This window comes from Ornithorhynchus anatinus, chromosome 5 (genome assembly GCF_004115215.2).
Source record: "Ornithorhynchus anatinus isolate Pmale09 chromosome 5, mOrnAna1.pri.v4, whole genome shotgun sequence".
NCBI lineage: Eukaryota > Metazoa > Chordata > Mammalia > Monotremata > Ornithorhynchidae > Ornithorhynchus > Ornithorhynchus anatinus.
The window spans coordinates 86,090,208-86,106,411 of NC_041732.1; the positions used below are offsets into that span (position 1 = coordinate 86,090,208).

At 43.8% G+C, this 16,204-nt stretch overlaps 1 protein-coding gene across 1 annotated transcript in view; it reads left to right on the forward strand.

Annotated features, from left to right (window-relative positions):
• Positions 1 to 16,204, forward strand: part of TMX3 (thioredoxin related transmembrane protein 3) — a 72,744-nt gene that overhangs the window by 40,408 nt on the left and 16,132 nt on the right. Inside the window, exons 10-13 of the mRNA XM_029065176.2 lie at positions 305 to 403; positions 4,592 to 4,649; positions 6,845 to 6,898; positions 9,110 to 9,166. Of these exons, the coding sequence (XP_028921009.1) occupies positions 305 to 403; positions 4,592 to 4,649; positions 6,845 to 6,898; positions 9,110 to 9,166 (268 nt within the window). The remainder of the gene's footprint in view (positions 1 to 304; positions 404 to 4,591; positions 4,650 to 6,844; positions 6,899 to 9,109; positions 9,167 to 16,204) is intronic.

Here is a 16,204-nt window from a genome sequence, read left to right on the forward strand (position 1 = left end):
AGGCACATAGCACTGAAGAAGGAGAACCTGGAGCTGTGCAAACATTTTGGCTTTAGGGAACTCTTGTGTGTAAAGAAACTTTGCTATGTTCAAAAGGGTTGCAGCAAGTTCAGCCGTTCTTACTAAGGATGTTGAAATGTATTTCCTGCATTATCACAAAAATAGCCGTGGAAAGAGAGAATCTCTCCCAGTCCAGGCGGTAGATGCCAGATTCCAGTTACTTCTTTAATAGGACATTTTTCTAAAACTCACCGTTTCCATCTTCATGTGAAAGTTTATTGTGGTTTCTTTCTTTCTCTTTTAGAGTATGAAGATGGCGATCTTTTATCCTGGATAAACAAGGAAAGATTTCAAAGTTATCTCACAGTGGATGGATTTACCTTATATGAACTTGGAGACACAGGTAGTTCACTCAGGACATTGAATCAATCAGTCATATTTATTGAGCATCTGAGATCAAACCAGTATAGTAAGCACTTGGGAGAGGTTAAAAGAAACAAAGGGTATATCCCATTCCCCTCAAGGGGCTCACTATATCATTTCCCCTCCTTTAATTGGCTAAATGTGCTTCTCTGAAGAGCCTGGACTTGGAGAACTGATGTTTCAAGTTCCTCTTGAAGACATATCCCAGTCTGATTTCTAATGGATTGAGATTGCACTGTTAAATTTTTAATTATAGGCCTTATTATTTTCTGCACACTCCAGTTCTCATTTTAATCCTCTTTAGACTGAGTTTTTAAAACGCTACAATTAAAAGTGCATTTTAATAAAGTGCATCTTATTAAATTTATTGTGACAAGTCTCCTAGAAATGTCTTTATATTTTCTTATTGGGAACTAATAGAGAAGTAATCTCCCAGGTGTGAATCATTTGTTCTGTTGAAATGATTAATTTGCTATATTAAGGTAAAAAGCGTACATCTCAGAAACCATTGAATTTTCACTTTTAGTGGCAAAACAAGTCTTAATGTGTAAATTAAAGCCCTACATAAATGTTTTCAGGTTCTGCCACTGCCCAGACCTTCCACCCAAACTCGAATTTTTCCAGATACGTTAGTACTACCACCAGTTTACTTCGTGTTTGGGAAATGACTTTGTTCTAAATGTTCTTGTACCAGCAACAGCCTGGCATAGTGGACAGAGCATGCGTCTGGGAATCAGAAAGTCATGAGTTCTAATCCCGGGTCTGCCGTTTTCTGCTGTGTGACCTTGGGCAAGTCACATCACTTCTCTGTGCTTCAGTTCCCTCCCCTTTGAAATGAGAATTGAGACTGTGAGCCCCACGTGGGGCAGGAATGTGTCCAACCCGATTTGCCCGTATCCATCCCAGTGCTTAGTACACTGCCTGGCCTACAGTAAGCACTTTACAAGTATCATAGTGATTATCATCATCATTATTAAAAAGGTACCTGAAACATAGCCTTTTAGTGGTAGCAACCAGAGACAGTGTTACAAATATAAACACAGTATTGTATTGGTAATTGTTTAAACTTTAAATATGGAAAAAAATATTTAGAAAACATGCAGCTAATAATTCTGACTTAATAAGTCGGTCAATCATATGTCTTGAGTGCATTGTGCCGAGTTCTGTACTAAGCACTTGGGAAATTACAGTATGCAGACGTGGTAGATATGTTCCCCGCTCACAAGAGCTCTAAAATATAGTTTCCCCAAAGAGGATTCCAAAGTCCCATCGGATCATCACCGTGTACTCGAGAACATTTGAAAGAGGTGCCACGGCACTGATGTGATGCAGCCACGTGCCTTCCGAAATGGTGATTATTCTCCAACTGAGCTAAACCCGGATTTAAGAAGGTCACTTTAACATGCCACATTCCTCCCCTTCCCCTCCTTCTGAACACATTCTCTCTTCCTCCATATCTAAGCAGTCAATCAATGGTGTTCATTGAGTGCTTACTGTGTGCAGAGCACCGTACTAAATAATAAGAACAACAATACTGATGGTATTTGTTAAACCCTTACTGTGTGCCAAGCACTGTTCTAAGCCCTGGGGTAGATACGAGGTAATCAGGTTGTCCCACGTGGGGCTCACAGTCTTAATCCCCATTTTACAGCTAAGGCCCAGAGAAGGTGTGTCTTGCCCAGAGTCACTCAGCTCATAAGTGGCGGAGCTGGGATTAGAACCCATGTCCTCTGACTCCCAAGCCCATGCTCCTTCCACTAAACCACGCTGCTTCTCCATGTGGAAGAGTACAATAGACATGGTCCCTGCCCTCAAAGGGCTTATTATGAAACAGAGGGAACAGGCATTAAAAGAAGTGGCAGGTAAGGGGAAGGACTCTTTCTACTGCCCACCCCGCACGCTCCGCTCCTCTGCCCCCCACCCCCTCACCGTCCCTCGGTCTCGCCTACCCCACCGTCGACCCCTGGGCCACATCCTCCCGCGGTCTTGGAATGCCCTCCCTCCTCACCTCAGACAATCTAATTCTCTTCCCCTCTTCAAATCCCTACTTAAAACTCACCTGCTTCAAGAGGCCTTCCCAGACTGAGCTCCCCCCTTTTTCCCTCTCCTCCTTCTACCCCTCCTTCACCTCTCCGCAGCTAAACCCTCTTCTCCCCCCTTTCCCTCTCCTCCTCCCCCTCTCCCATCCCACCCCCTCAGCACTGTACTCGTCCTCTAGACTGTATATATCTTTATCACCCTATTTATTTTGTTTATTTTGTTTAATGAGATGCACGTCACCCTGATTCTATTTAGTTGCCATTGTTTTTATGAGATGTTCTTCCCCTTGACTCTATTTATTGCCATTGTTCTTGTCTGCCTCTCTCCCCCGATTAGACCGTAAGCCCGTCAAACGGCAGGGACTGTCTCTATCTGTTGCCGACTTGTTCATTCCAAGCGCTTAGTACAGTGCTCTGCACATAGTAAGAGCTCAATAAATACTATTGAATGAATGAACTTGAGTATAACGAACACTCTATGTAAGTGCTGTGGAGGCAGGGGGTGAGGTGAATATCCAAGAGCATAGGTGGACAGACTCAAGCGCCTTTCCGGTTAACAAGAGTAGATACCGTACCCGTTGTCATCCAGAATCACTGAGTACTCTGTGCAGGACACATGGGAACATATTATAGTAGTAAAACATGAGCGGCCTCTGTCTTTGAGAGGCTTCTGATCTAATGCGAGGAAGTGGTAAAGAGATTGCAAGGGGACACATATTGGGTAAAAGCAACAAGAAATGTCAAGATTGAAAAGAAAAAGTACACAAATAACAAATGAAAAGAGTGAGCTGGCATGCAGGGACTCACTCACCTCCTCATCAAAGAGAAACTCCTTTGTGTTGGCTTTAAAGCACTCAGTCACCTTGTCCCCTCCTACCTTGACCTTGCTGCTCACCTACTTCAACTCATCCTTTACATTTTGCTTCTCTAAATGCCAGGCTACTCAATGTACCTCCGTCTCATCTATTTCGCTGCCGACCTCTCACCCACATCCTGTCTCTTGCGTGGAATGCCTTCCCTCTACATATCTGACAATCACTCTCCCCACCTTCGAAGCCTTGACTGAAGGCACATCTCCAAGAGGCTTTCTCCGACTAAGCCCTCATATCCTCTTCTCCCACTTCCATCTGCGTCATTCTTGCACCCTTTATTCACCCCTTCGTAAGCCCCACACCCCTTACCTACATACCTGTAATTTATATTAATATATATTTACAGTCTCTGTCCTCTTCTAGACTGTAAGTTCATTGTGGATATGGGAACGTGTTCACCAATGTGTTATATTCTCCAAAGAGCTTAGTATAGTGCTCTGCACATAATAAAATGCACAATAAACGGGATTGATAGGTTGATATTCAGTCATATTTATTGAGTGCTTACTTTGTGCAGAGCACTGTACTAAGCGCTTAATAGTGACTGAGGTTCTCAGGTTAGAGGGAGAGAGCCAATAGTTCAGAATTTTTGTTTTGTGCCAGGAGAAATGAATATGCACTTGAAGTTTTTGAGGAGGGAAATGATAAATTCTGAATGGCATTAAATAAATGAGCCAGGCATCAGATTGTAGTTTAGACAAAAGAAGTTAGAGGCAGATAAACCATTCATTCATTGTTGTATTTATTGAGCACCTACTGTGTATAAAACACTGTACAAAGCACTAGGGAAAATACAGTACAACAACGAACAGACACATTCCCTACCCACAGCGAGCTCACAGTCCAGAGAGGGAGACAGGTATGAATATAAAAATGTATACAGAATGAAAAGTTCCATTTTGGACATAATGACTTTAAGGTTATCTAGCCAGAGGCTCAGAGGAGTCAGGGGGAGAAATGACTTTGTAAAGTAGGTGAGAGGACAGGGCAAGAGGAGAGGTTTGGTGCTAAATATCACCCTCCCTTTCCCTCTGTCTCCTCCAAGAGGCCTTCCCTGATAAGACCCTTATTTTCTCTTCCACCATTCCCATCTCGTGTTGTGATATTCAGAGCCTATCTTCTCTAGAGTGCTTTGCTAGCAGTTTAACCCCTTTTTCTTCTTATCTGTGACTAGATACGATAGTAATTTGTGGTATTAGTCAACAACGTCTTTCCAGATTGTTTTGATGACTAGAGCACTCCCACTCCTTGTTTTAGGAAAGCTCGTGGCTATCGCAGTTATCGACGACAAGAACACTTCTGTTGAGCATACCAGGTATGGTACCAGGGTAAGGCTGATCTGACAAATCAGGGTCCAACATGAGCTTTGTTACAGTCTTTACTCTTAGAGGAGAAAACCGCACCCAGATTATCATGGTGTGCTTTCAGAGTGTTCCATTGCAGAAATTATAGGGAAGTGGATGCTGCCCTTTCCTCTCCATCCAAACGGCTACAAGCTCTCATAATATCCCGACTGGATTATTGTGTCAGCCTCCTCTCTGATCTCCCTTCCTCCTGTCTCTCCCCACTCCAGTCTATTCTTCATTCTACTGCCCAGATCATCTTCCTACAGAAACACTCTGGGCATGTCACTCCCCTCCTCAAAAACCTCCAGTGGTTGCCTATCAACGTTCGCACGAAACAAAAACTCCTCACTCTTGGCTTCAAAGCTCTCCATCGCCTTGCCCCCTCCTACTTTTCTCTCTCTGCTGCCCACCCTGTACACTCCGCTGCTCTGCCGCTCACCTCCTCACTGTCCCCCGTTCTCACCTAACCCGCCGTCGACCCCTGGCCCACGTCCTACCGCTGTCCTGGAATGCCCTCCCTCCTCACTTCCGCCAAACTAACTCTCTTCCCCTCTTCAAAGCCCTACTGAGAGCTCACCTCCTCCAAGAGGCCTTCCCAAACTGAGCCCCCCTTTCCCTCGGTTCCCCCTCACCCCCAACTGCACTTCTCCCATCCCCTCAGCACTGTGCTCATTTGTATATGTCATTTATTACCCTATTTATTTTGTTAATGAGGTGTACATCCCCTTGATTCTATTTATCTTGATGATGTTGTCTTGTTTTTGCTTTGTTCTGTTTTGCTGTGCTGTCTCCCTCATTTAGACTGTGAGCCCGTCATTGGGCAGGAATTGTCTCTCTCTGTTGCCAAATTGTACATTCCAAGTGCTTAGTACAGTGCTCTGCACATAGTAAGTGCTCAATAAATACTACTGAATGAATGAATTAATTATAAGAGGAGGAAATGAAGTACCAGAGAGATGGGGGGCTTGCCCAGCATGATAGTGCTTGTCCCTGCTGACTAACCTTTTTTATCTGCTGATTTGGTCCAGTTCAGTTTTGACTGACATCACGCCTAGTTTTAAAACTGTTCAGATTAGAGATGGCTTAGCATCATTAGCCCTCTAAGTTTTCTAGCAGTGGTGTTCGTTCTGAGGGCAGAATGTTTGCACTCCAGTAAGGAAAAATGAGGTGAAATAAGATGAAAAAGAGATAATAGGTAAAACACCTTTAGGAGCGGTTTTATAGAAATAGATGAATGATGGTATAATATGTCATGGAAGAAATGCTTATGATTGGATTTCTGTGTTTTTTTGGCTGTGATCATTCTACCCTAAACTGATCTAAAGCAGCAACAAACTTCACCTGACATGGTTTTAAGGAATTCTTGTGTTTTGTCTGTTTGCCACCCACATACCAATCACAAGAGATATTTCAGTTTGACAAGTTGAGATACTGAATGTAGAACCATCTTCCTCTTTCTGCTCCATAAAGCCACACTGTTTCCACTCCATTTGGTAGCATAAAGGAAAATCTGTTTTGTTTTGTTTTTCCTTGTCCCTATCTCCCACACTACAGTTTTTGATAGCTAGATTTAAGGATAAAGAGGATGCCTGCTAGCAAAAGTCAAGTTGGTTGCAGGTTCTCCTCATACACATTTTTAAATTATCTAGAAATAGCTACCATCTCAAGGAATTGTTATGGTTATCTTTTTGAAGAACAGTAAGTAATCTGTTCTAGATGATTTAGCCAAACATCTACAGGGCTGGACCAGATTACTTTGAGAGCCCTTGTGCCCCTAATTCTCTGATCCTGCGTCTTCACGTATTTGGGGTTGCATTTTAAGGTACAAGTATAGTGTCAGTTATTCAGTGTATTTTCATTCATCTTTACTACCCACATGTTAATTTTCCAAGACTCCACAAGAGTACCAGACATTCTAGCATTTTTGGAATCCTTTTATATTGAATATTTGTGCTTGATGATGTTGATGATGGTATTAAGTGCTTACTATGTGCCAAACACTGTTCTAAGCTCTGAGCACTGTTCTACGTGCTGAATGATTTCATATGTCATAGCTATACAGCTGAATTATCTGTTAGACCCTGCATTTGAAATGTTTGGTGTTGTGATTAATATGCTTTTGTTTCTCTCACCCCCCACTCCCTCTTCTTTCCACCCCTTACAGATTAAAGTCAGTTATTCAGGAAGTTGCTAAAGATTACAGAGACCATTTTCACAGGTAGGTGCCCTATTTCTAGGTCATATTTTTATTTCTCAGCCCTTGTGATGTCATAATAATAATAATAATAATAATGTTGGTATTTGTTAAGCGCTTACTATGTGCCGAGCACTGTTCTAAGCGCTGGGGTAGACACAGGGGAATCAGGTTGTCCCACGTGGGGCTCACAGTCTTAATCCCCATTTTACAGATGAGGGAACTGAGGCACCGAGAAGTTAAGTGACTTGCCCAAAGTCACACAGCTGGCAAGTGGCAGAGCCGGGGTTTGAACCCATGACCTCTGACTCCAAAGCCCGTGCTCTTTCCAGTGAGCCACGCTGCTTCTCGTCATCTTGTCATCTGAAGAGAACGATTAATTCTTTGCAAGTCTACAGAGGTCTTTTCAGTTATTTGAAATGAAAGAGTTGAAGTTAAAAAAAAAATAGTTGCAGCCCAGTACATATAGGAAAAGTAGAAGGGGCACCACCAAGACACCTCTTCCGTTTTCAGAGATCGTTCAGAAACATCTGACACTAGCGTCGATCTCGATTCTGACAACCACTGAGCAAATTTGACTGCCCCGGAGAGTTTCCCACGGTCCTTAGGCAACTCCATAGTGTAGTCAACTGAGTCTGAGTAGAAGGTGCTCCATTCTGATTCATCTCCTATCTTAGAGGTAAGTAGAGCCAGGTGATAGATCTTGTCCCATCCGGTCAGTCATATTTGAGTACTTACTATGTGTGGAGCACTCTTCTGAGGGCTTGGGAGAGTACAGCATAACAGATACATTCCCTGCCCCTATGGTATTCTACATCACCACGTTTGAAGGGGCAACTAGGCTGTGAGTATGTTGTTTCTAGACTGTGAGCCAGTTGTGAATAGGGATTGTTTCTTTTTGTTGCTGAATTGTAATTTCAAGTGCTTACTGCATTGCTCTGCACAAAGTAAGTGCTCAATAAATACGATTAAATGAATGAATGAACAAGGGGTTTAGACGCTGAAGTCACAGTATTTTTAGAATTTCCCAAAAACTCTTCCAACTCAACGGACGATAGGCATCTTATCAAGCCTTTGAGACTTATTCGGGCATTGACCTGTAGGTAACCGTGAGTCCCCTTATATAATTTACACTGTGCCTGAATAATAATAAGCCTAAAGAAAACTGAGAATATGGATCACCGTACTCCCTGGCAGCCTAACCACAACCCAAGAGTTGGATGCCTTGCCCATGACTTAATGCTGTTACTCCATTCTGCTGCCAGATCAGTTCCCTGTCTGATACGGCACAAATAAACCCAGAGGTAGAAAACAGAATAAAAAAGACCAGTAGGTTTTTTGGGGAAATGGACAGAGTGTGGTAACCACAGGGCAATGGCAGGGTAATAGGGAGTGACATCCAACATTTTACATGACTGTGAGATCTGGAACTACCCCAGAATTGAAAAGAAAGGAGACAAACAGTATGGCATAGTGGACGGAGCACAGTCCTGAAAGTCAAGTCACGGGTTCTAATCCTGACTCTAGTACTTGTCTGCTCTGTGGCCTCGGGCAAGTCACTTCACTTCTCTGGACACCAGTTACCTCATTTGGGTCAAGGACTGTGTCCACTCCAGAGCTTAGTACAGTGACTGGTATGTAGTAAGCTCTTAGCATGTTCCACTGTCGTCATTATTATTTATTGTTATTAATATTAATACTATTAATAAAATTAAAGAGGGACATGAGGCAGGAAATGCAGAAAACCATAGTATAAGAATGGTCTTCAGTTCTGCCCAGAATCAGTCAGTTCCCCTGCCCAGCTCTAGCTCAGATTAGCGTAGTCCCCTGCACGTTATGGGATGATCTGCCATTTTTCCCATTGCTTTCTCTCCTGGCCAATTGGTGCCATTTGCTATAACCAGACCAACTGATCAGTCAATCGGTTGAATTATTGAGCACTTGCTATGTGCAGAGTAGAGGACTAAGCACTTGGGCGAGTACAATATAACAAAGTTGGTAGAGCTGTTCCCTGCCCAAAATGAGTTTACAGTCTAGATGGGGAGACAAGTAGAATATATATGCATTATGGTTATGTACATAAGCACTGTCAGAGTAAGGGAGAGGTGGATAAAGTGTGCAGAATTCACTGATTGGTGAATAGTTATTCCTTTGACAGTGCACTTTCTCAATGCCTTTTTGGATATAATCTCCTCTGACTAAACTCTGATTTTGTCTTGTTCTTCCTCTGTGTAGAAGCTTTCAGTTTGGCCATATGGATGGGAGTGACTATATAAATAGCTTGCTGATGGAGTAAGTAAATTTAATTTTCTATATCGGCTTCTTGATTATTTTCCTCCTCATTGTTTTTCTTCTTTTCTTGAAACTATAGTTTTCCCTTGGGTTTAGGTTTAGATCTATTGATCCGTTAAACGTTTGGTTTATTGTTAGTTTTGTATTAAATGCTTCTAGTTGCTCATATTGAATAAGTGAATGGATGAATTATAGCTGTAATGATGGTCAACCGTCTACATGCTTTTATACCTGAACCTACTCCAGAAAACAGTTCCCGCTCCTGCACAATCTTCCGAACATTATTATTATTATTACATAATAGTATAGTAATTTTATTATGGTATTCTTTAAGTGCTTAGTATGTTCCAAGCAATGTACTAAGCGCTGAGGTGGACACCGGTTCATCAGGTTGGACCCAGTCCCTGTCCATTTGGGGCACACAATCTAGAGAAGAGGGAGAATAGGTTTAAATCCCCATTTTATAGATGAGGAAACTGAGAAGTTAGGTGACTTGCCCAAGTTCACATCACAGACACGTGGCAGAGCAGGGATCAGAACCCAAGTCTTCTGACTCCCAGGCCCGTGCTCTTTCCACTAGGCACACTGCTTCATCGTCAAACCATACGCCACACCAAATGGCAGGAGCCAAATTCCCAGTAATGAAGTTGTGGAGCGCTATGAGCTTCAGCAGCACCAAGGTAATGGTCAGAAAAGCACATGTTCACTTCATTCATTCGTTTAATTGAATTTACTGAGTGCCTACTATGTGCAGAGCACCGAATTAAGCACTTGGAATGTACAATTGGGCAACAGAGAGAGACAATCCCTGCCAAACACCAGGCTCACAGTTTAAAAGGATGAGGCAGACAGCAAAACAAAACAAGTAGGCAGGCATCAATACCATGAAAACAGATAAATAGAATCATAAATAAATTCACAGGGAGGGTCGTAGCAGAATTGTCCCGAAGCGTCTCTTCGAGCTCATGCGAGCAGGGGGCAAAGAACAACTCTTCAAATAGAGAGACCTAAAATGGCAAACACTATGATGCAGCGGTGGACTGCATATCACTCCAGCAGGCAATAAATTGGAACAAGGCTTACTCTCTGTCCATGAGTTCAGTCTATTAAGAGACTGTCTCAGAGGCAAAACAAAGGAATTCCATGCAAGAAGCACATCCATTTGGCAAGGAAATGTCTTCACGCATGAGTGAATGCTGGGCTGATCTCGCCTCAGCTTCCTCATTCACGTTCCTATGTAGCAGTAGGGTGGCACCACCAGTTTCATCTTTGAAAACCAAGGCTAGCTATATAGAGCAGCATCTTTAATTTGCATGGAAGGGCAGTCTTCGCCATGGACTCAAGACTCCGCCAGGGTGACAGCATCACGAGCAGTGAAGTTCTGGACAATGACCGGCCCCTAGCCTTAAAGTGGTGCTCATGTCACCTCGGCAGTGCCTAGTGGGACATACACAAAGATTGAGCAGCAACAAGACCCTCAAAGAGCTGCTGTTTGGATCCTGGAAATTGGGAAACCGAAAGCCAGAACGACGGAGGGAACATTTTAAAGGCACAGTAACGTCAAGCTTCGGACAGTGCTAAAAACTGGAGTACGTGGCTTGCCGCTATCAAGAAAGGGGCAGTTCTTTTTGGGCAAAGTTTTGTAAGGAATGTGAGACAGGCAGAAGCCAAAGCATCTCCAGGTGCTGGAAATATCAAATATGACTTCAAAGCAGGGGCAGCTTTTACATCAGTAACATATTGTTTCAATCATAATTTTTGAGTGCTTATTGTGTACAGAGCACTTAGCATTTGGGAGAGTAAAGTAGAACAATAACAGACACATTCCCTGCCCGCAGATATATCTACTTTTTTTCCATCATTAACCTTATTAATTAGGCAGGCCCTTAGGTTTCTTAATTTACTTTGGGAGACTACTCGTGAGTGGCTCCTAAAGCTGCTCTGTCTCCCCATAAAACCTTTTACTCCATAGGTATTTTTACTTGCCTAAGATCTAACAAACTGATAGTTATAGTTATAACAAACTTGAAAGATGATGTTGATTTTTATGGGTTTTTTTTTTTTCCATTTGTAATTGTTTCTTTGGTAAGCATACTTAGGAGGATTAAGAACAGAAAAAAATGGAGAGAAACTCCATTCTTGTGAAACTACATGTTGATTATCCAAATGTGGTGCTGGTGTTTGCTAAAGAGGGCGGAAGATGAAAGGGACACATTTTTTTCTCCTGTAGACTGTAAGCTCCTTGTGGGCGGAGTTCATGTTATCCAACTTTATTTTATTGTACTTCCCAAGAGCTAAGTACAGTGCTCTGCACAAAGTAAGTGCCCAATAAACAGGATTGACTGATTCCTCCAGAATGGGAATATCTTGAAACCATCTACTCTGTTGTGAAAAATGGCCTCCAAGAGATGATGGAAAGTAAATTCTCTGGCAAATCAGCTCCTGGTGAACATATCAGATCTTTTTTTTAAAAAAAAAAAAGAAATAGGCAGTGGTGGTGTGTGGAAGGTGGAGGAGAATAGTAGACTGTTATTCCATTAATTCCATATTTAAGTCATTATCTGGATGCGTGAAGAGGTGACCGTGTAATCATCACCAAATACTTTTTCACCTGATTCTGTGCTTGGTGTGCCGTGAAGGGGCCATCTCTCTTGGAGGAGATGCTTACAAATCTGACAGAGATCGTTGCAATTGAACATTGAAAGTGTATTCATTTATCCACAGAATTATACAAGAACTAGGAAGTTAACAGGATGCGCAAGTTTTGAGATGTGTGTAGTGTGGAAAATGTCTCTGCATGCATGGTGAGTGAAGGGAGCAGAGTGGCTCATTAGCCCCTTGGAGCAGCAATATTTATGGAGGATGTGGAATCTCAACAGCTTTTTGAACAGCTGGAGAGCATTTTTCTTTTGAATGGTATTTGTTAAGCGCTTACTAAATGCCAAGCACTGTACTAAGCACCAGGAGTAGATACAAGCTAATCAAATTAGACTGATAGTCCATGTCCTACGTGGGGCTCATAGACTTAATTCCCATTTTCCAGATGAGGTAACTTAAGCCCAGAGAAGTGAAGTAACTTGCTTAGGATCACACAGCAGATATGAAGCAGAGTCAGGATTAGAACCCAGGTCCTTTGGATCCCAGGCCCATGCTCTTTCCACTAGACCACACTGCTCCATGTTGAGCTGGGAAACAAAAAGTAAGAGAATTTGGGAATCTGGGGAATCAACCGACTGTCTGTTGTCTTCCCCAGAGGAGGGAGGGCAGGGAAGAGAAAAGTGGAAGTCGTCTAGGATGGTTCTAGTTTTGTAGGAGTTCCTGAGGTCAAGTGGCATTAAAAGGTATCTTAGAGTTGAGCAGCAGGTTCATAGAGTTTAGCGGGAGGAAAAAACGTCGAATGCATCGTGTGTTTCTGAGTTTTAGAAAAGATCAAGGGGAGGGAGTTGGAGGAGTACCTGCTGAAATTAGATGACAGGGACAGATTTATGCTAATACGAGAGCTCTAGGCATGAAATAGATACTCATTTTCTACTCTGGCTGTTCATTAAGCATCTATAAATTCAAATTTCATTGGCGACTAGCTGCCTAACTAGTAATATCGCATATGGCTGTGGGCTTAATGTATTCGTGGAAGAGTCTTCTGCATTTGGTATCTTAAAGCTCCGCTCTGCAACTGTACTAGGTTTTTGTCAGTCAACTGATTTTTTTTATTTTTGAATTTTTATTGAGTCGTTACTGTTTACAGAGCATTGAATTAAACGCTTGGAAAAGTATAATACGGTAGAGTTCGGAGGCATCGAGCTTGCAAGTCTATTGGCACAGGCAGACACGAAGAGAAATGACAGATGGGGGAAAGAGCAGATTAGAAGGGTTAGGGCATTAGTGCTGAGGGATTGGGGCCGGGGTGGGTATCAAAATATTGAGGATGTAGAGACCCCAATATAGAGGTGATGCAGAGGGAGGGTGGATAGGTTGGTAGTGGTGGTGGTATATGTTAAGCGCTTACTATCTGCAAAGCACTGTTCTAAGCGCTGGAAGGATACAAGGTGATCAGGTTGTCCTACATGGGGCTCACAGTTTTTAATCCCCATTTTACAGATGAGGTAACTGAGGCACAGAGAAGTTAAGTGACTTCCCCAAAGTCACACAGCTGGCAAGCGGCAGAGCCTGGATCAAACCCATGACCTCTGACTCCCGAGCCCGGGCTCTTTCCACTGAGCCACACTGCTTCTCAGGTCGGGTAAATGGGGAGTTGGCTAGAGAGGGCCTCTCGGAAGAGGAGAGGTAGTTTTAGTTGATCCACAGACGGGGATTGCAGTGATCTGTCGACTGTAGAGGGTCCGATCTGAGTAAAGTAGATAGGGGGTTGGATCCCGATAAAGCAGGTTGGGGGCTGAGCCTGCAGCCCGGCGGCTCGATTCAGCCAGAAACGGGCCCTTTGCTTTATCTGCTCCTTCCTCCTCCTGGAATAGTAATAATAGTGTTAATATTTGTTAAGCGCTTACTATGTGCAAAGCACTGTTGTAAGCGCTGGAGGGATACAAGGTGATCAGGTTGTCCCTCTTGGGGTTCACAGTCTTCACCCCCATTTTACAGATGAGGTAACTGAGGCCCAGAGAAGTTAAGTGACTTGCCCAAAGTCACACAGCTGACAAGGGGCGGATCCGAGATTAGAACCCATGACCTCTGACTCCCGAGCCTGTGCTCCACTGCCTAGGTCCCGCCTCAGCCTGGAGAGCAAACCCATGGAGTCCGATTCATCTGCTCAAAATGAACAGTCTCTGCCAGGCCAGTCAGGGTGGAACAGGGGCTTGTGGAAAGTTTTCATCTTTTATATCTCCCCACTGCTGTGCCTATGTGCCGAGCAGTATTAGACATAAACACAGCAGCGGGTGGGGAGAAGCCACAGGGAAGAAAAGCAAGGATGCTGGAGACCAAGGAGGAGACAGAAGAGGAGAGGGGCAGAGGGTGGTGGGCGAGGAGAAGAGGCAAGGAAGGAAGCTAACTAGCTGTGAGGGAAATCCACTCTCCAGCTGCAACCCTATCCGGTGGGAGTCCACTTACTCTGGAGGCCCCAAACCGACAGGGTGATGGCATTTAGTACAGTGCTTTGCACTCGATAAACACTCAGTAGATGCAACTGAATGAATTCACGTACCTACTGAAGACCATAGACAGTCCTCTTGACCGTAAGCTCCGTGGGGTCAGGGACTGTGTTTACCAACTCGGTGTGTATTGTATTCTCCCAAGCATGGAGTTCAGAGCTCTGCGTGTACTAGGTCCTCAGGACGTACCATTGATTGATTAAACTGATTTAGGAATTCTAGTGCTTCCTCTCCCATATTTATCCCTGATTTATTCTGTAATGGATTGTGTGTAGTGTAGTGAAATGAAATAAAAGAAAGTGAGAAGGAAAAGAAGGGGAAGGTACTGCACTTGAGTGGCCCTGGGATTAAGCTGGGGTCATGTCCCCAACTTCCTCATTCTGACACCCACCGGGGCCCTTGATGATGTTCCCGATGTTCCCGCGGTGGTCGGCCTTGGGGATACTCCAGGGGAAGAGGCAATTAAATCAATCAAATCAGTTGGCTCTGTTGAGCACTTACTGTGTGTAGAGCACTGTACTAAACACTTGGGGGAGCAAAGTACAACAATATAATGATGGTATTTTGTTAAGTTCTTGTTATGTGCAAAGCACCATTCTAAGTGCTGGGGAGGATACAAGGTGATTGGGTTGTCCCACGTGGGCCTCACAGTCTTCATCCCCATTTTACAGACGAGGGAACTGAGGCACAGAGAAGTGAAGTGACTTGCTCAAAGTCACACAGCTGACAAGCAGCCGAGCCCTGATTTGAACCCATGACCTCCGACTCCCAAGCCTGTGCTCTTACCACCAAGCCACGCTGCTTCTCAGGACACATTCAGACCCATTCCAGGCCAATAACAAGCTTACAGACTAGAGGGAGAGACAGACAATATAAACCCATTGCGGCTATTTACATAAGTGCTGTGGGGGTGAGGGTGGGGTGAATAAAGACTGCAAATCTGGGGGATGACAACAAAGAAGAGGAAATGAGGGTTTCGTTAGGGAAGACCTCTTGCAGGAGATGTGATTTTAGTAAGACTTTGAAGGTGGGGAGAGAGATCTGCCGGTTATGAAGAGAGAGGGTGTTCCAGGCTAGAGGCAGGATGTAGACAAGAGGTCCTCACTGTGGTGGAAGAGGGCTCAGCAGTGTGATAGACAAGATCGAGGTTCAGTGATATTAAAGAGGTGGATTTTAATGGAAAATCAGAGAGGTGAGGTAGGAGGGGCAAGATGATTGAGTGGTCTACAGCGAATGGAAAGGAGTTTCTGTTTGGTGCAGAGGTGGATAGGCAGTCACTTAAGGTTCTTGTGGAGCGGGGAAACAGAAGTATGGACTAAATAGTTTTATAGAAAAATGATACAGGCAGCAGAGTGACCTCTGGACTGAAGCGGGGAAGTTTGCAAGGAAGGCTAATGCAGTAATCAAGGCGGCATAGGATAAGTGCTTGGATTAACATGGTAACAGTTTGGATAGAGGGGAAAAGGCAGTTTTTAACAACGTTGTGAAGGTTGAACTGACAGGATTTGGTGAAAGATTGAATATGTACATTGAGGGAGAGAGACAAGTCAAGGTTACAGACAGACAGGATGTTGCGAGGGAAAAGTCATGGGGAGAGCAGGGTTTGGGTGGAAAGATGAGTACTGTTTAGGGCATGCTAAATTTGAGCTGTCAGCCGGAAATCCAATTAGACATGTCCTGAAGGCAGGAGAAAGTGCAAGACTGCTGAGAAGGAAAGAGATCAGGGCTGGAGATGTAGATTTGGGTGTCATCCTCAAAGAGGTGGTAATTGAAGCTGTGGAAGCAAATGAGTTTTCCAAGGGAGTGGGTGTAAATGAATAGAAGGGGATCCGGTACTGAACTGTGAGGGACACCCACAGTTAGGAGGTGGGAGGCAGAAGAGGATTCCGTGAAAGAAACTGAGAATCAGCAGTCAGATAGATAGGAGGAGAAC